Here is a 19,525-nt window from a genome sequence, read left to right on the forward strand (position 1 = left end):
CTGGCTTCAATGGGAGAAAGAAATTTGAATACATACTATAGATTAGGTTGGGAGTTGGCAAACCATGGCGCTTGGCCGTTATCTGGCCTGTTCCCAGTTTTTGTGCTACTTGAGAGCTACAAGTGTTTTAACATTTTTAGAAGATTGGGAAAATATGAAAAGAAATAGACTTTATATGACATTCTGGAAAAGGCAAAACTCTAGAGATGGTAAAAAGATCAGTGATTGCCAAGGGCTCAGAGAGAGGAAGGAATGAGTGAGTGGAACACAGAGGGTTTTATGGCAATGAAACTTAACATCGTGCATGGATCAAAACACATAACACGGACAATGCAAGAGTAAACCCTGCTGTAAAGCATGATTTAGTTAATAATGTTCTCAGTGTTGACTCAGAAATTATAACTTAAGTATGACACCAATGTGAGGTGTTAATGACAGGGAAGCTTTCAGGGGCTGGCGGGGGATGGGTTCTGTGAGAAACTCTGTACTTTCTGCAGTTTTTTTGTAAACCTAAGTCTGCTCAAGAAAACAGATTATTAGTTGTTAAAAAAAAAAAAGAATAGTATGTGGTGCCCCATGAACACTACATGACATTCAGATTTCTAAGACTCCACAAATAAGATTTGTTGAAACAGAGGCATTGCTGGGTTTGCACTTGGACAATGGGATCGAGTTGTTGCAACCCAAACTTACAAAGTCTAAAATATTTACTATCTGATCTTTACATAAAAAGTGTACTAGCCCCTGGATTAGATCATAGTATTATATCCATGCTAAGTTTCTAATTTTGACAATTATGCTGTGGTTCTCTAACATGGTACCCTGGATTTTTAGGAAAGATACATTGAAGTATATTATAGGGATAAAGAATCATATGGCCATGAATTATTCTCAAATGGTCCCAAAAAGAATTATGGATAGGCAGGCAAATAGAGAAGGCATAAACGAGAAAAAGTTAAAATTTGGAAAATGTTAGATATTGGGCTAAGGCTATATAAGAATTCTTTGTATTATTCTTGCAACTTTTTTATAAGTCTAAGATTTTAAAGTAAAAAATCAAACCAATCAAATAAAAAATAGCAGGGCCTTTCAACAGATCAGATTGGAATCCTGATCTCCACCTCTGCAGGCCCATAGAAGGGGTTTTGTCTGTCTGAGACCATGTTCCCATCTATGAAGGAAAGTCCTGTTCAGCTTTGTGAGGCTTAGGTGAGATAATGTACATGAAGCTGTACTTGTAGTGCAAAAAATATCAGCAGTGATCCTAGATGACCAGTTGACATCCCGTGCCTGCAGGACAATGGTTCCAGGATATCGGTTTGCCACAAGTCAAGGCGAGTAAGGTCCATCTTCTGAAACAGCTGCAGCATTTCCCAGTAGAGGACCTTTTTTGGGTAGATGACTCATGATAACGTTTGTGAACGTTCTTCACTGGGAGCTGGTCCACCCTGAGTTGAAGATGACAGGTGTATTTATGAGCTCTGAGCAGCCTGAAAGATGGGTTGAGAATGTCCTGTGGTCTGAAGACTTCTGGGGGAGGAGACAGGACATGGTCTGAGTCCAGTGTGCTGGGGTACAGTTAAGGCTCACCATCAGAGGTGAAACCTAGGATCAGCATCGTCATGGAGATGTGGCCAAGAGATAGCTGGTAGCTGTGGGCACCATGAGTAGTTCAAGTTTCCTTGCCTGTGTGTGAATTCAGCAATGGCACTAGTCAAAGGTGGAAGGCCAGTGGTCCCAGACATCTGGTATTAATGGTGAAGTGTCAGAGTAAGAAACAATGATTTGTGTCCATCTTGTTGAATAATACAGACCAACATTAATAAGTGCTTGACTTATTGGAAGGGTGCCTTATTCTGGACCCAAAGAACTCGTTCCTTTGAACAGTGGAATGGGTTAGCAGGAGTGTGGATGCTGTTATGACGTTGGAGGTGAGGAAGATGAACCAAAACACACACACACACACACACACACAAGTTGTGAATGGTTGGAATGCTAGGAGATATGAAAATCAAACAGGCCCTGAGGGGGGTGGGGGCTGACCTGCAAGCATCCATTAGTGGAAGTGCAGGTGGAGCCCCAGATTGGGGAGCACACAGGCAGGAGTGTGATGACATCATTTTCAGACAGTCCAGATTCCAAACAGTCATCTTGTTGGACACCAAAAGAGGAAAGGGGGTCTGAGCTTAGGCATACTAAAAAGGAGGGTTGGTGGGGGGCTGTGTGGCTTTCAAGGCATAGTGGAAGAGTCATTAACAGACTTTTGGGACCAGAGTCTCGATGACCCCTATTATTCCTAGGCGACAGCCTAAACAAAGTCCACAGAGAAGCTTGTTCCACCAGTGGCTCAGAGCTTTACTAAGTGGGTTCAGAGCCTATAGAATTGGAAATGAAGATTTGGGTCCCAGTTGCTCGTAGTGTGGGTGTGTGGGTCCGAGACATCAGGAGGTGGCTAGACAAGAGAGGCACCATCTTAGAATTTTTGAAGAGACCTAAAACACTGTCCCCCTCCCCTTCTCACATACCCTCTGCATCCCCAGGAGGAAGAGGTCACAGGAGGCCTTCTCGTCTCCTGGCAGGGAGAAGAGCTAAGGTGTGCCTGTTAAAGACACTTTGTGTATTCCATTATATTTAACCAGAACTGCACAGAGTTTCTGTCTGTAGGTGATTGCGGGGATTTAGATGGAGATCATATCAGCACTGTAGTTTCAGTCCAGGTCTCTGATCGGAGTCTCCACTCTACCTCCGTGTTTCCAGAGTTCCTTGGGAACCTTTCATTGGCTGTCAGGATAGCCCCAGTGTCTCTGGGCAGCACATGCTCCCGAGGACCAGCAACTTGCCCATGCACACAGCCTCCAGGTCAGCAGTACCCAGTCATAACAGGGCCAGGGCCACACCAGGCCACGTCCCCACCCTGCACAGCCTCCAGCGGCCACTCCTCATTATAGGTGGGTGCCGCAGTCTGGCTGTGCACAAATCACAAGCCACTCAAGCAGGAACAAACTTTATTTCCGAACTCCCACAGCATTCCACGCACACTCCCCAGGAACTCTCCTGAATGCCACCCACACGGCTCCTCCAGGAACACACCACACACCAACCGGAACTTCCTCCCCTGGGCTACGCACACACTCTCAGAACCCCTCAAAAACTCAATGGGAATTCCAAAGTAGGGGGCACCCGAGGCAGCAAGACCATCCTATTACCAGACAGTAAAGGTCTAATATACAATTGAATACAACCTGTTTCAATCCAACATCATCTTAATAGCTGGCCTCTCAACCAAACTTCTGGTAAAATGCCAGGGGCCATTCTGACTGGCCGTGGCTCTCAGCAGGTGGGGGTGTGTTTATAGCAAAAAACACTGTTCATTTTCTTCCAAAAAACAATACAGTGCACTCTTGCAATTAAAAACAATAATAATCAATTGTACAGTTCAAGTGAAAACTTTTAAAAAATAAAATATCTTGATATTTTGTATTTTTAGCTTTTAAAAAAAAGTACTGCACAAATAGAATGATTGGTCTTCACAATGTAAAACGCTTAAAAAGACTATTTTGATGGATGTCTAGGGCTGTAGCTCAGTGGTAGAGTGCTCGCCTCGCATGCGTAAGGCCCTGGGTTCAATCCTCAGCACCACATACAAATAAGTAAGTAAAAGGAAGACACTGTGTCCATCTACAACTAAAAAAATATTTTTTAAAAAGACTAGTTTTGAATTGGGGGTTGGCACTCTTTCCTTCATGCCGCACATGTGCCCATGGGGCTGTGATGGGTGAGGATTCATCTGCTAACAAACTGTTTTAAAAACCAAAGTAAGTCATGAGCCCTTGGACTGCCAGGGTCCCCTTGCCTCCCCTCTTCTGGCCCACTGGTGGAAGACCTGGGGGCAGCCTGGGAATGTATGTCTCTCTGCATGCCGAGAACGAAGGCAGAACCAAGACCAGGTGCCAAACGTGGGGGAGGAACAACACAGAAAGCGCAGCTCACTCCAGGCGCCCTCAGGCTGAGGGGCCCGGGGACTGGATGGAGACTCCAGGGACTGCCTGAGAGCGGGATTCCCTGGAGGGTGGTGGGGTTCCTTCCTCCAGAGAAAGCTTCTCAACATCTCTTTAGGAAAGAGGCTGTCCCCGCACCAGGGCACCCCATAACTGGGCTTTGGCATGCTGCCCTCCCATGGGGAATGAGTGAAGGACAGGCATGGCCCCGTGTTTCCTGGGGGCTGCTGGGCGACTCTGGAGCCTGGGAGAGCCTCATGTGCCCTGTTCTCACATGATCTCTCCAGAGAGGAGGGGGCACCTCACCAGCAAGTGAATTGGTAGGTGAGGCTTACCCTACTTAAAAGTTAAGTTTAAATAAATATTTTTATAAATAGCTTCTTTCCTGATAGTAAAATAGCCACAGTCCAAATGTTGAAATATTGGTAATTCCAGAAAAAGTGTAAAGAAAAAGGAAATAAAAGTCTCTTGGAATCTAACCACCCTGAGATTACATAAAGAAGAGATTTAAAGCATCATATAATTCTACCTCTATCCTCTGGAGATAACCACTGTTAATATATTCCCTGTATTCTTCTATAAAGACATACTTTATATAAAGGAAATCATATTATGCTACCAGTTTTTAAGACTTTAAAAAATAAAGCTTATGGATATAGCGATAATTGCGATAACCTTCATCTAGAATATCATTTTAATAGCTCCAAAATAAAAATTTTCTAGTCTTCAGGAAATTACCTTGTAAGTCATGTCTTTGTGTTTTTTTTTTTTAAGGAGAAAAATTCTAGAGTATATACTTAAAAGAGAAGAGGGACTTACCTGGGTGACTTATTTTCTGCTTTTTGCTTTTTATTGTTTTTCAAATAATTCCTTAAGAAAACCACTTAATGTTTAATGTGGTGTTCCTCACAGTTTTTAAAAGTGTATTTTCTAACATCAGTGGCATCATGATGTGTTGGGATTTTGCACCCTGAGTGAACCACCTGCTATAGTCCAGTGGCATTTGCCCACGTCACTGAGGGCTGCAGGGTACTGTATCATGTGGGACCCAGGTGCTTTTTCATCCCTCTATGGTGGACCATTTAGCTTGTTCTTGAGTTTTCAAAATGTATCAGTAATGCCACCACGAATAGTTCCACACCTGAATTATTTTGTTTTCCCATCTGAATACACCTTAGGAGCCAGTTCTAGAGGTGTAGTCACTGAGTCAGAGAATGTAAACATTTGTAGGCTGCCATTCATACAGACAGACTGGTTTGGGGATTTCTGCTCACTGGTTACCATCAAACAGGCTCTGACTTGTTAGCTGTGGAGTGCTGCAGATTAACCAACCATGGGTGATTGTCTGGGTTATTATTAAAGCAGATCTTTTGGTCTTAGTCCCTGAAATATTTATGAATAATTAATTACTGATATTATATATAAACTTAAAAACCATGCTTTTTAATCCCCCCAAATTTAAAATAATTCTTAAATTAAAAGGTAATCTGGGGCTGGGGTTGTGGCTCATTGGTAGAGCACTCACCTAGCACGTGCTGGGTTCGATTCTCAGCACCACATAAACATAAGTAAACAAAATAAACGTACTGTGTCCAACTATAATTAAAAAATAAAATAAAGGTAATCTATCATATTAGAGACAGTTTTTAAGAAAGAAAAAAATCATCCTAATATAACCACCGTTACCATTTTACCAGCTCTCTCCCTCCCTTTTCTAGGAATTTTACATAGAAGGAATAAAGTATAAATCTTGCTCTTTGTAACATTGTATTGCAGGTTTGGCGTCCATGCTGCTCTACAGTCTTCCTAACTGTCATTTGTAACAAGTACAAATTGTTCCATCAGCTGAGATACCATAATTCAGTCACCCATTCCCCCAGTGAACCCTTACCTCATTTCCAGATTTTTCCTTTCCCAATGCTGTAGTGAGTGTGGACTCTTCCTTATGCTTAGATCCTCCAAGTGGATGGAATAGGTCTGAATTTAAACTTTTGTTCATTCAGAGTTTTTCCTAATTCTTCCTGGCCTTCTGGATGACTCTAAGTATGATGACTCTTAAATTTCCTAATGACCAGGTGGAAATCAGGTCTTTCCTTTGGCAGAGCCCCCTCCTCCCCGGGGCCACCACGACTCACTCAGTGCCCAGGGGGCCCTGGAAGGTCCAGATGCAGAACTCGAGGATGTAGACAGGTCTTTCCTTGGGTGCCCCTTTGGTACAAAGGTGAATGCACACAGTCACCACTCACAGGAACTTTCACCAGGCAGGAAAGAAAATACACCAAGGCCAGGAGGTCATCGTTATGTAACCTTGAACTTTTTTTTTTTCTCCTTTTGTAAAGGTATAAACTATGAAGGATGGAAGTGCATTTATGGTTTCTTTTTTCTGCTAAAGCAAACTGCGGCAGCTTTGTTTTCAGAAATGCAAAATTGACAAAGTTCATAAATGCTTCTTTGTTGACTGTGAGCCTTGTGGTTTGGCCCCCAGAGTTATCTCAGATAGCACAGATAAATCTGGTGGCCTCCAGTTGTCTCAAACTAAGCATTAGCTCCTTCCCCGGTTCTCTCCCTCCTTGCAGAATTTCCTCTGGGCCTTCAGCACACAGGCTCAGTCCTCTCATTAATATGCCCTGTTAACTGCTGCCAAACCTCTAGCAGTTGAGTGCATGTGTTCCCTTAATCATTCCTCTTTGTTCTGGAAGCTTGTGTTTGGTTTCTGAACCACCCTGTTTCCCTTCACCCCCTTCCACCATCACCATCACTAGCGCTAGCATTTGACCGTCTCCTGTCTGTTTATTTAAAGAACATCCTAGATTGCCTGCAATCCAGACAGCCTCTGTAATCTGCTCACAATGTGCTAAATAGCCCCCAGCCCAAGCCCTAGGCCTCAGGAACCCAGGCGAAGGGTCGCTGGGACCCTCTAGAAAGCAGAGGTTCCTGGAAGACAATGTTAACTCCCCACACAGTCAAAGACTCCTTCTCAGGACTTTCTGGCAGTCCAGCACAAGAAAAGGATGCTTTATTCTTGGAGCCCAGAAGTGCATAGGCACACCCCATCTCAATGCGTTATTCACGGTGTCCAAGAGAAATACTTGCGGGGCTGTGTTCCATGTGAGATGGAAGTGAGACGGGCCCCTGGATGGCTTGCCCAGAGTGCCCAGTGCCCGCCCCAGCAGCACAGGAGAGCACAACTGTCCCACCAGAAAAGCCTTGCCCCGGGTGACCTGGGATCTCCTTAACAAGTGAAGGGTCCTCAGGGCCCCTCTGAGCTGCACCAGCTGGTGGGCTCCACCAGCAGGTGGGCTCTGTGAGTCCTTGGGTCAGGGGAACACTGTTGCTTTGCTTTACTTTTAAGTATTTTTCTTCTTTTCCCAAGTTCAGACATTTGGGAAGTTCCATGCAATTTCTTTAACCTGTAGGACAGGAAGGAGAGCTGCGGAGGGTAGGGGCTTTCTTTAGAGCCCCTCTCTCCTCACAGGGGTACTGTGGAGCCCTGGAGATTGATCACTGGAAACTTTATGTTAACACAAAATACTAGCTCTCCCTCCTCCAGGCCCTGCCGCTCTCCTACCTCAGAAGAAAATACTGCAGAGTGTCCCTCCCAGCTGCACTGCAAATGGGCAGACTTGAATTTTGCTGGGAGCTCTGTGTGCTCAGTACCAGATGGGCAACTACATGGAAGACAGAGGAAGGGTCCAACACATAGTTAAAATATGAAGAGCGTAGTTTGGAGGAAATTCTCAGAGTGAGGGGTTTTGTGTGTTTTTATCTTTTCTGGGGAAAAAAAAGCTAATGTTGACTCCTTAGGTGGAGATGTGGTGCACTTTCCTCCCGATCCCCCAAAGGGAAGTTTGTATTCTTTTAAATGAAACTATTTTAAAAGCAGGACTAAAGCCTAAAATGATCCAGGTTCTCCCAGGTTTTCAGAAGGTGTAGATTTATTTACTATAGTTAAAGCCTAATTAGTTCTCAGGGGATGGTATATCTTTTAAACGTCTTTATTGCCACCACATTGGTTTTCTGAATAATCAGAAACTTCTGTTGTGATTGTGTACTGGTGTTTGAACAGAAACTCACCATAAGTAGAAACAAATGTCAGCAACTGCTAGTTGTCACTTGAGCAGAGTGCATGCACCAAAGGGGGAAGAAAGAACTTGGTGGAATATTCCTAAGACAGATCATCTGACCCAGTCTTGAGGACACCAACAGGTGCCTCTGTCCCTCCTCTGCACTCGGTGCCCTCGGGCATTTCTTCAGCTCTGGTGTGCATTCTCACTGCAGAGGCTGTGAAGGAGGGCAGATCCCTTCCAGCTGTGCGACTCCACTTCCTTGGCCACACGCACACTGTGAACACAAGCCCTGTCCCCTCCTGTCAGAGCTGTGCTCCTCCTGCATGATTCCCTGTTCCAGCTGACCAGTTTTTCCCACCATTTGCAGGTTGATGTTTGAGATGCCACAGGAAATGGGCTTAATTGCCATTGCAGTCCGGCAAACCCAGGGCAAAGGTCAGTCATCTTTTGTTGTTTTTCTTTGCTAAAATCTATTATTCTCTTGGTCAGAGAGCCCACTGATCTTGTGTGCTGATCACTGAGACAACTTGAGTTGGAGTCTTTCCCATTTTCACAGCCCTCTGAAATGGGGCCAGAGGGAAGGAAACCGTGTTGGGAAGCGTTAGCCTCAGCAGAATCAAAATACTCTCTCAAACGGCCGTGCAGGTTTGTCACTCGACATTTGCTTCTGATAGCTTCAACAACCACAGGCCTACATTTTGTAAATTCTTCTCTCTGATGTGTTCTGGTCTTTGCATTTGTAAATCATAACTGTGTTAGATTTATTTTCCTGAATGTCCTCCCGAGGGTGCTTCTGTGTCTCTAAGTATCATGTGGAAGGGCTTCTCGCTTGTGGATTCCCACCCTAGCCAGCACTGCAATTTTCATGAGGTGGACACTAGATCAATGATCTTTTGCAAAGTGACCACAGAAGCAGGGTGCTGCTTGGGCCTCTTCCACCTGCTGGTCTTGGAACAAGAGCCTGGATCCTCCAGAGCCCATGTGCAGTCTGCCCCAGGTTCCTTGCCCAGTGTCTGCAAGAGACACCAGCAGGTTGGCCCTGCCCCTCTTGATCCCCAGCCAGGCTCTCAGAGGCTCATGTAGCTTGTTCAGAAGAAGCAGATAAATAAAAATCTGTTATTTTGCACTTATTCCTCTTGAATATAGCTCAATAAGAAAAAATAATGATTCAAACTATGGGACTCAGTATGGTGGATTTTTAAAGTCATTCTAAAAGAACTTTGATTAATCATACTTATCATTCTGATCATTTTACTTTCCTAAATTAAATTTTAAGAAAAGTAACAACTCAGAGAGTTAATGTTAGGGGTCATTTTTTAAAAACTACTTTCTTGAGATAACCAGCATGTGGTATACAGTCCCCCCACTTGAAGCAAACTGCTGTGGTGTTTAGTAATGTTCACTGGATTGTGTGGACAACCCCATAACAGGATCACTTTGAAAAAGTGGCTTTCAGAACTTCTCCTGTATCAGTGTAGATTGCTCCAGTTTCCCAGCATGTCTGTCTTCACTCTGTGACCGGCAGTGAGAATGAGGCAGGCCGATGTTCAGACACTGTAAGATTCAGTCATCAGAGCATAAATGATATGCCACGAGGACAGAGCATGATGCTAATTAAGGGAAACCCTTTCAGCAACACAGCTTCAAGTTTTACAGTGCCCTTATGATTATTGAGTTCACCCCAGAATATGCAGGCATGTACTAAGTGGGGCGCTCTCCCACCTCAGAGCGTCCATTTGGTGAAGCACTAGATTCCCAATGGTCTGTGTTCCAGGGCGGGGACCGAATGCCTGGCTGAGCCCCGTGGGCTGTGCCCTTTCTACTGTGCTGGTCTCCATCCCCCTGAGGTCTCATCTGGGACAGAGGATTCCGTTTGTGCAGCACCTGATGTGCCTCGCCGTTGTGGGGGCAGTGTGGTCCACTCCCGAGTATCAGGTACGTGTAGTTCAGCTCCCTCTTACCTTCTTATTGAGCCTGCAGAGCTCGGCCTGTTTGGTTTGTGGCATGTTTGCAGAATTGGCAGCTGGACTTGAACCTCCACCTGCCCTTTGCTGGCTGCAGAGTGGAGTTTTACGAGCACCACCAGGTGTCTCTGCTGGCCCCGTCAGAGTGCCTGTGTCCCCAGAATGCTCTGTCCTTCCTGTTTGTCAGCTTTCTTGCTTTCCTTTTTTCTTTCTGATGGAGTACTGGATGGGAGCTATTTTTCTGTGTTTTCTGTTAAAAGTCTTATTTTATGGACTAAAAAAACCCCTTCTCGTTTCCTACCTGCGTTTACCATTGTCTCTGCTCAGCAGAGCTACCCTTTGTCTACGGTTGACTGAGTTCAGCATCCAGGGTTGTCAGTCACTGTCTTTCCCAAAGTAAGGACAGAGGTACCTGTGTCATTGTGACTGAGGGATGCTTTGGTGGCAGTTATTAAAAAGACAAGGAAAAGAGGATGATAATAACTGGAGCCTTTCCTTCCCTGCTTCCCCAAATGCCCCCCAAATGTTCCTGCAAGGATTTCACATGGATATGGAAAGGAGGTCCTCCCACTCCCTCCCACCTGCAGTTCTCATGATCGTGTGGGTTCCTGGAGCAACATGTTAGGAGCAGGACTCTCAGAGAAGCTGAGGTCCTCCACTGGTATTTAAAGAAAAGTCCTTTCCATTTCCTCTCACCTGCCGTCCCCTGTGGCCAAGACTTCATGTGCACATGCGTCTCTGCTGTCCCCTGGGTGTAGATAATTCCAAAGTCTGTGTTCCCCACATTATGCTGACGTATGCTTATTACCAGACGCTCAGTGTCCCTACTGTCTGTTGAGTTGGGGGCTCCTCAGACAGTCACAGACCTTCAGGAGCCAGGTCTGAAGCACCTGAGCTGCACACTTCTCAGAGGAAGCTTCAGAATCCAAAGCTCCATTATGGGAGGAAGTATTGTCATCCGAGCAACAGGTAATGAGGCTTAGGAAAGTAAGTTAAATACTGAGACTAGAATCTTAAATGAATCTGTTCACCTTTTTCAGTGCTTTGACCTTGTAGCCTTACTGGTTAACCTAGCAGCATTCTTTGAGCTCCTTCTGTATACAGGGCTGTTCCAAGTTCTGGGGGCAGCAGGCTGTGGGGAGGGAGAAGGCTTGCCCTCCATGGTGCACCTTAAGAAACTTCTACTACCAAGGTTCTAAGCCTGTTTCCACAAGTCATCGCCTCAGCACCCCTGTGTGTGTGACTTGGATTTTGAATTGGATTTATTTTTAATATAGCCTCATTGGCCTACATAGAGCCACTATTCGATGGTTGAAATGGCCCCAGCTATGTAGAGTTCACTTATCTTGTGACCTTCACCAGGGCTTCAGCTGGCCCCTAGTTAGATGTCACATCAGCGTGGAAACCAAGACCAGTCCCAGGCACATCACTGCAGGGCCCACCTCCTTCCAGAGCTTCTGTGGGAGGCCTGCTCCGGCTCCCTCTGCTCCTTCTCTCTGTGACATCTGCCTGGGCTCTTGCCCATCCCTCCCCCCATCCCTGCTCCTCCCTCTCCTCTGCATCTTGAGCTTCTGCTCATCCTTTAAGACCCACCTCAGGGAGGTGCCTTCCCCGAGTGTCTCAGCAGTCACTCCTTCCACAGCTTGATAGCACCTTAAGTGTCTGAAACACTTTTATGACATTGCTTTGAAGCAGAGTCATGTGGGATCTTGTTATGTCTCCCACGAAGTTCCAGCTCTTTGAAGGCAGGATTCCTTCACCTTGGGTCCCCCTAGTACCGAGCACACTGCTTTAGCCATGGGAGGATCACAGCAGCTGTTTGAATAAACGATTGGGAAAAGAAAAACTGAGAACATGGCCTGTCTCTTCATCTAGGGATAGACATTCTTGTTTGCCCTCATGAGAACCCAGAATTTCTTAAGCTGCTTCATTCCCGAACAAAATCGGAAAACATGAAGCCTAGCCAAAGCTGCCACCCACCAGGCAGAGGAGCCATGTCTGAGCTATGGGAACTCTTTTGTCCTACTGTGGAGGCAGAGGCTTGACTGTGCCATTGTGGGGACACAGGTGGCAGGAAGAGAAGAGAAAGAAATCCCTTGGAGAATTGGGAGAGTGACAAAGGCTCAAGTCTCCAGCTCACAGGTTTTCTAGAGGAGCCTCTCAACCTTAGGCCTGTTGATAATTTGCTGACATATTTGTCCTCGGGCAGTGCTGGCCTGAGGGGACATGTAGCAGCAGCCCCGCCTCTGCCCACTAGATGCCAGTGCACTGTCTCAAGCTGTGACAACCAGGATGCCAGATGCCTCCCCACATTGAGAACCCTGACTGGAGGCAGAAAAGAGACATAAAGGTCCTTGTCATTGAAAGGTCCCATTGTGAGCACCCCACGTCCTATTGGTGCTTGGGCTGCTCCTGCACTTCTGCTCTCAGCCTAGGCTGCTGTGCTAGGACCGCAGAGCTTCTAGAGCAGGGGAGGTAAGGAGCCTGTCGGAAAGGAGGGCTTCACAGGAGCAGCAGCCCCGTGGCACAGTGTTGGAACCCAGGCCTGGCTGTCAGGGAGGCCTGGTCTGAATCCCAGCTCCGCACTTCCAAGTGCTGGAACCTCAGTCAGCCACATAATCTCTTCCATACAGACGAGACTAGTCCCACCAGCAGGCGAGTTTCGTGCTGAGAAGGGGCTTGGTGCTGTGCTTGGGACACAATGCAGGATGATGAGCCCCGCGGGACCTAGAGGCCACCAGCTGCTCTCTGGTCTCTGGCTTCATAGTGCCCAGTGTCTCTTTCCCAGCTTCAGGTCCCCAGAGGAGCCTCCTTTACCCCACATGGCCAGATTTAGCTGCCAGCCTCAGGTCTGAGCCTGGTGGCTATGACGTCCACATGGTCCAGTCCCATCTCTGCTCATATGGGTGGTGAAGGCCCGGGTGGTCTCGCTCAAAGCAGTATCTCCTCTTGGTCCATTCTACCATGACCAGGGCACAAACAGATCCCCAAGATGGAGTGGCAATGGACCACATGACAAGTCCACTTCTGTTGTCCAAGTTGACTGTTGGCAGGTCTTCAGGGTTTTCTCTAATAACTCAGTAAAACAAGTCCCTCCTCTGGGTCTTCATAGTATTCTGCTCAAGACCCTTCTACAGTGTCTCAACAATGTGCCCTGAATCAACATTCATGATGCTGGTAATTCAGGGCCATGTTGTTTCTTGAGCACCATCTTCTGAAGGGAGTGAACCCTGAGAGTGCCTTCTCTTCCTGCCCCCTGCACCTAGCACGAGATAGGCACATAGGCACACCTCGCTGGAGGCTCTTGATACTGAGGTGATTGATGAACTTGACTCACAGGAGGCATCTTCAGAAAGTGTCTTTGATGATGAAAAGCAGTGATGGGGTGTAGGGGAGAATTCTGGGGTTTATGCTAAGTATGTACTCTAGGTCTCTCACCTCTGGCTCTAAGAGCTGTTTTAATATTGAATTGTCCCCAAGAAGTGATTAGTTGTCTGAAAACGGAGAAGGGACCAGGCGAGGCCCCTGATGCAGTAGTTTCAGGAGCATTCTGCTCATCTTCTTTCGGCTCAATGACTCCATCTGATCCCTCTGTGTCCTTGATTGCTTCATTAATGTGCAGATTTTCCTTTAGGATATCAACTTACGAGTGAAGTGGCCCAACGATATTTATTACAGTGACCTTATGAAGATGGGAGGAGTTCTGGTTAACTCAACCCTTATGGGAGAAACATTCTATATACTTATTGGTAAGTTTTTAAAGCCTTTCCATCTGCAGTTTTTAGATTAATAAAACAACAAAAATTAAAACAGCCTACAATGGGAAGAGCAGATTGTCAAATGGGATAACTTTTCTGGGTCTTCTAGAGCATGGTAATGTGCAGAGAGGACCAAGGTGGTCGAGAGCACTTCCAGGGCTTAGAACTTCCTGTCTAAGGCCATGGAAACCACCAGATGGTATCACATCAAACAGGTGTGGTCTTATCCCTCACACACTCCAGCTTATCATTGAATTTGAAGTGAAAATAAACAATATACCATTATGTATTAAGAAGGTTAATTTCTAAGAGTTCTTCTGCTGACCTTACATTCTTTTTTTGGGGGGGTGGGTACCAGGGATTGAACTCAGGGGCACTCGACCACTGAGCCACATCCCCAGCTGTATTTTGTATTTTATTTAGAGCAACTTACTAAGTTGCTGAGGCTGGCTCAGCCTCCTGCCTCAGCCTCTCAAGCTGCTGGGATTACAGGTTTGTGCCACAGAGCCTTGACCTTTCCAGCCATGAAAGAGTTGCCTTCTTTTTAACCTTTCAAAGCAGTTGCAGGCTGGTCAAGGTGGGGTCCGGAATCCCCGTTTTACCTCTGCATATTCAGATCAGACAAGAAGAATGATTCAGAGTCATTTCCAGAAGTTCTTAGGTCCCTGTTCATCTAACTGCCAACATGCCCCTGATGCCCAGTAGAATTTAATTGGTGTTCAGAAATCAGTAATGGACAGAAAACATGTGACCATGTGTTGAAGTGCCAGCCAAAGAACACAAGGCTTATGTTTCCAGCTCTGCTACCAACTGGCTGTATTATTCTGGGCAAGCTACTTCATAGCTTACAGCTCCGTTGCCTATCTTTAAATGAATTATTGAGGTAGATGCAAAAAATTTCCAAGCAGTGTTCACAGATATCAAAGAGGCCTGGGATGGCTTTGGAATTGAAGAAATTAATTTAGTTTTGGAGCTAAAGAATTTTGTCTACAAGGGGGAATGAATCCGTAGCTTTTACTAAATTCTTAAGGCCACTGGAGGCTAGGGGCAATCTTCAATGAGGGAAAGATTCAGAGTTGTCAGCAGGGTGTTCTTTGGTCCTTGGCAGGACAGAGCCTAAGTTGACAGTAGTTAATGTCACTAATCTCCCTAGGACTTTCAAGTTTTTGAATGCAAGGGAGATTTTCAGCATTGGATCGCTCTCAGTTTAATGCTCAGCTTTCAATAGGTGCTTCAGATATGTTGCTGGATGAGTGGACAAAGGCACAGCTGCAGATTCTGCCCATTACCATAAATACTGTTTTTTTTTCCCCAGTGCAGTTTACATTGCTTTGTGTTTTAATAACTGAAATATGCTTTTAAAAATCAGAGGCTAGCCCATCCGTCCCTTTACATTAATAAAGGCCAAACATTTCCTGAAGAGTCCTATCACTACAGGTGCGTCATTGCACCTGAAGCAAATGTTGTAGGGACTTTTTCCTTAGAGGCACTGACCGTGTGATGGCCTTGGCCTAGCTCTTGCAGTCCTGTTTTCTTATTGAAAACCTCTTAGGTTGATTCAGGGACCTGCTGCAGGCTGAGGTTGGGCTCCTCTGAAGTCACCACCCCTCCCCCAGAGGATGGGAGCAGTAAGCACAGAGGAGCACATTCAAACACCACACCTAGGAACTTGCTCCTTTCCAACAGCAGAGCCTCAGCCCCGGAGGCTTCCGAGGATAGAATATTAGTTGTGTTCTAGGGATGTCTCATGGCAAAGATTTGACATCTGTGAATCCAGAGCTTACGCCTTAAGCCCTGAATAAAATTCTCTCTCTTCAAGCATGTATTCTCTCTATTCAAGTAGGAAAATAAATGGATACTTCATTTTGGGCTGGATACAGAGCACAATTCCTAGTTAGACCACATGAGAGTCGTTATTTCAGAAATAACACTAAGTTCTGCTGCAACAATAGCTTCTGCTTAATTAAATTCAGTAAGATGTGAGTTTTTCCCCCAACTTCTTCTTTCTAGTGAAGTTGAGATGGTCTTCACTTATATAGGAAGAATAAAAAGGAGATGGTCTCAGAGATATATCAGTCTCTAAGTAGCCAGAGACCATAGATATGAAATGACAATAAGGAAGTGAAACAATTTTTGTGGGGCTGGGATGCAGCTCCGTGGTAGGGCATTTGCCTGACCTGGGACAAGGCCCTGGGGTGGATCCCCAGCACTGCAGTAACAAAACAATCACTAACGTTTTCCAGGTGGTGGAGAGGAATGTGTGATACCATCAAGATGTTGAACTGCTCATTTTATCAATTATTTGTTTATTTTTGCCCAGGCTGTGGATTCAATGTAACCAACAGTAATCCTACCGTCTGCATCAATGATCTTGTCACAGAATACAATAAGCAACACAATGCAGCCCTGAAGCCCCTGCGAGCGGATTACCTTATCACCAGGACGGTGACGGTGCTGGAGACACTGATCCACATGTTCCAGGACAAAGGGCCCAATGGTGTTCTTCCCCTTTATTACAAATACTGGATACACAGGTCAGTGCTCATTTGTCTCCATTCTTTTAAAATTCCTTGGTTAAAATAGTATCTTAAAACAAGGCCCTGGATCCTGGTCTGAGTAATTAGTTTTCACTTTCATGATGGAGAATCCCAGTGGGCACCACCACTGTGACCAAGTTTCAGCGTTGCCAGGAGTGGGAACACAGGCATCTCATACCTCCCGGTAGGATGTGAGGGGAGGACACAATGTTGAAAGTGTTTAAAATCAGTTTATTATGTTCTGAGAGAAAATGATCAAATACATCTAAGTGGTGGAATGTTCTAGAACAGTGGTTCTTAAAGTGAGATCTCCAGGAAACAGGGGCAGCCTCATCTGGCAACTTGTTGGAAAGGCAAATTCGCAGCCAGGACCTACTAAATCCTGGCTGCACACTGTGTGCGGATAGATGCTCCAGGGACTCTCCTACAGCTAACCTTTGAGAGTCTCTGAGGTGTAATGACCAGCCTCCACCCTTGGGAAGGCAGTGTCTTCAAACTGGCAAACAAAGAGAAAGCCGAGACATGCTGGAGATTAAAGAAGACTAAAGAGGCATGATAGGTAAATGTGTTGTGTTTAGAGGATAGCCATTGAACATGGGGAAATCTGAACAAACGCTAGCTACACATATATGAGATAGCATGTATCTAATATGTACAATGTACATTAGATATCACTAGTGTATCAAGACCGGATTTCTCCAGGGTTACAGTGGTGTTATATGGTTTTATAGGAGATTGTTCTTCGAAGGAGATATATGTTAAAGTATTTAAGCATGAAGTATCATGATGCCTGAAACTTATTTTCAATAATGCAGAAAAAATAAATGTGTTTGTGTGTGTGAGAAGAGAGAAAGCAAATACAGAAAATGTTATTATTTGGTATGAATATAAATGAAGGGAGATGAGGTTTGTTGGACTATTCTTTCAACTTTTTTATAAGTTTGGAATTCCTCAAAATAAAAATTTGAGGGGCTACAGATGAAACTCAGTGGTAAAGAGCTTACCCAGCATATAAAGTCCCCAGCACCATTAAAATAAATTAGTAAATAAATAAATAAGTAAATAAAAATTTTAATGATACAAAATTAAAATTAAGGTATGAGGGAATTCTCCATTCTGAAAACAATTAACAAGGATGTAATGAACAGGTACATCTGGAAAATATTCAAAGAAAGCAAGATCAGAATTAATTTCTCTTGTAATTGATGTTGTTCAGCTTTATTCTGTAAGACCAATCTTTTATTTTGACTCAGCTTTCCTGCCCCAAGTCTCAACCCAACAACCCAGAGAAGTGGCACTGTTGCCTTTGAGGGGTGGAGGGGGTGAGGGAGTCAGCAGGGTGGTCAGAATTGGGAGTGTCAGTGGCTTAAGAGAGTCCAACCCACCAACCACCCTGTCATTTGAGTAGTAGTTAACCAGTCACCTGGGACCCCACCTTTGCATAATGGGATAAACACTCTGCTACTGGTCTGCAGCCAGCCTCCGGTTGCACTCCAGTGATCTGCTGTGCTTACTTTTCAGCGGTCAACAAGTCCGCCTGGGAAGTGTCCAGGGGCCGAAGTTGTCCAGAGTGGGCCTCGATGACTCCGGGTTCCTGCAGGTTCATCAGGAGGGCAGTGAGGTGGTGACTGTGCACCCGGACGGCAACTCCTTCGACTTGCTGCGGAACCTCATCCTGCCCAAGCGGCGGTAGAGCAGGAGCCCGGTGGCTCGTGTCTGCAGACCGCAGGGGCCTGGCAGAGCCACACAGGTGCTCTGCGGGTGTCGCTGCCGCCTTTCCTCACCAGGGGAGCTGGAAGACTAATGTAGAGTTCTAGGTGGATTTTTTTTCTCCCTCCAAGTCATTTCATAATTCATTATTTTTTTTCTATATTTCTGGGCTTTTCTGGTTATTTTGTGGTTGTTATTTTATCAGGTATTTGACGGTGCTTCTAGATAGAGGGTTGACAGGTGGAAGATTCAGTGTAGGTAAAGCCCCTCCACAGGTGTGAAATCAGTCTCCCCCTTTGGGCTTGAATTTGTGTTTATTGTGTGGGGGGGAAATGTTATGTGGAAACAGCAAAGGACTAAGTCAGATGCTCTCCCAGGAGAGGAGACCTTTACCACCAGGCTATTAAGAAGCAAATCAAGGGCTGGGGCTGGGGCTCAGGTGTGGAGCACCTAGCACTTAGGAAGGCATTAGGTTTGATTCTCAGCACCACATAGGAATAAATAAATAAAAAAAGGTATTGTGTCCATCTGTAACATACATACACACACACACACACACACACACATATACACATTCACACATACATACACATACACACATATACACATATATATATACTGTAGATTAAAAAAAAAAGGCAAATCAAAACATGGCAGCCCAGGCCAGCGGAGGGTTAGAGGTATCTGATCACTGTTCCTGAGCATCCAGGGAGAGATTTTTCCCACCAGAACAGACAGTGGCATTTAATTATTTTACATTTGTGTTTGTGAAGAAAAGAAAAGGCAGGCTTCCAAGAGTTGCTGTCCGCTGTGGTGGCCCCGTAACCATGTCTGCAGGCTTAGAGAGGCATCCGGCTGGCGTGGTCGCAGTGACTTGTAGAGGAAATCAGTCAAGTATTTCGATATTATTTTATGTGCTCTCCTTCCCAAGTTCAAGTTTACTGCATATTTTGAAGAGATTTGATCAAGTTCAAGATCTTTTAAGCATCGGTGGGGCACTGCTTAGAGGCAGGAGTAGATGCTTGGGCTCTAACAGCTGGAGATGTAGGTTCAGTCTCACACTCAGGGAGGATTTTTGAAGCTTTTAAACCAATTTCAGGCTCATTTCAAAATGTGTAGCATTCCTACAAGACTCAGTACACAGAGGATCCAATCCATGGCATTGCGTTTGTAAGGTGTTTTGCCCCCCTTTTCCTTATGTTGCCAAGAGAGAAAATGATGTTGATACTGAGTGCCATCAGTTCAGAGAGAGAGAGAGAGAGAGGGAGGGAGTGTGTGTGTGTGTGTGTGTGTGTGTGTCTCTCCATGTGTGCGTGTGTGTGTGTGTCTCTCCATGTGTGCGTGTGTGTGTGTATGTGTGTGTGGCTTTAAAAGAAAACATTCAAAATCCAAGTGCTAAAAGTCTCCATGGAAGAACAAAGGAAAGGAAGCCTTTGTACCTTGGCCATTTCCAGATGTACCCACACTTTTTCCACACAACTCCTATTACTG

The 19,525-nt window shown here is 45.4% G+C and overlaps 1 protein-coding gene across 1 annotated transcript; it reads left to right on the forward strand.

Moving 5' to 3' along the window:
* The first annotated feature begins 1,300 nt into the window (after nucleotides 1-1,300).
* On the forward strand, nucleotides 1,301-18,017 carry LOC144256038 (biotin--protein ligase-like). The gene is made up of 6 exons (XM_077801208.1): nucleotides 1,301-1,338; nucleotides 8,433-8,500; nucleotides 9,840-10,000; nucleotides 13,664-13,778; nucleotides 16,108-16,321; nucleotides 17,846-18,017. The coding sequence occupies exons 1-6, from the start codon at nucleotides 1,301-1,303 to the stop codon at nucleotides 18,015-18,017; spliced, it is 768 nt and encodes a 255-aa protein (XP_077657334.1).
* The last annotated feature ends 1,508 nt before the right edge of the window (nucleotides 18,018-19,525 follow it).

This window comes from Urocitellus parryii, chromosome 7 (assembly GCF_045843805.1).
Source record: "Urocitellus parryii isolate mUroPar1 chromosome 7, mUroPar1.hap1, whole genome shotgun sequence".
Classification (NCBI taxonomy): domain Eukaryota; kingdom Metazoa; phylum Chordata; class Mammalia; order Rodentia; family Sciuridae; genus Urocitellus; species Urocitellus parryii.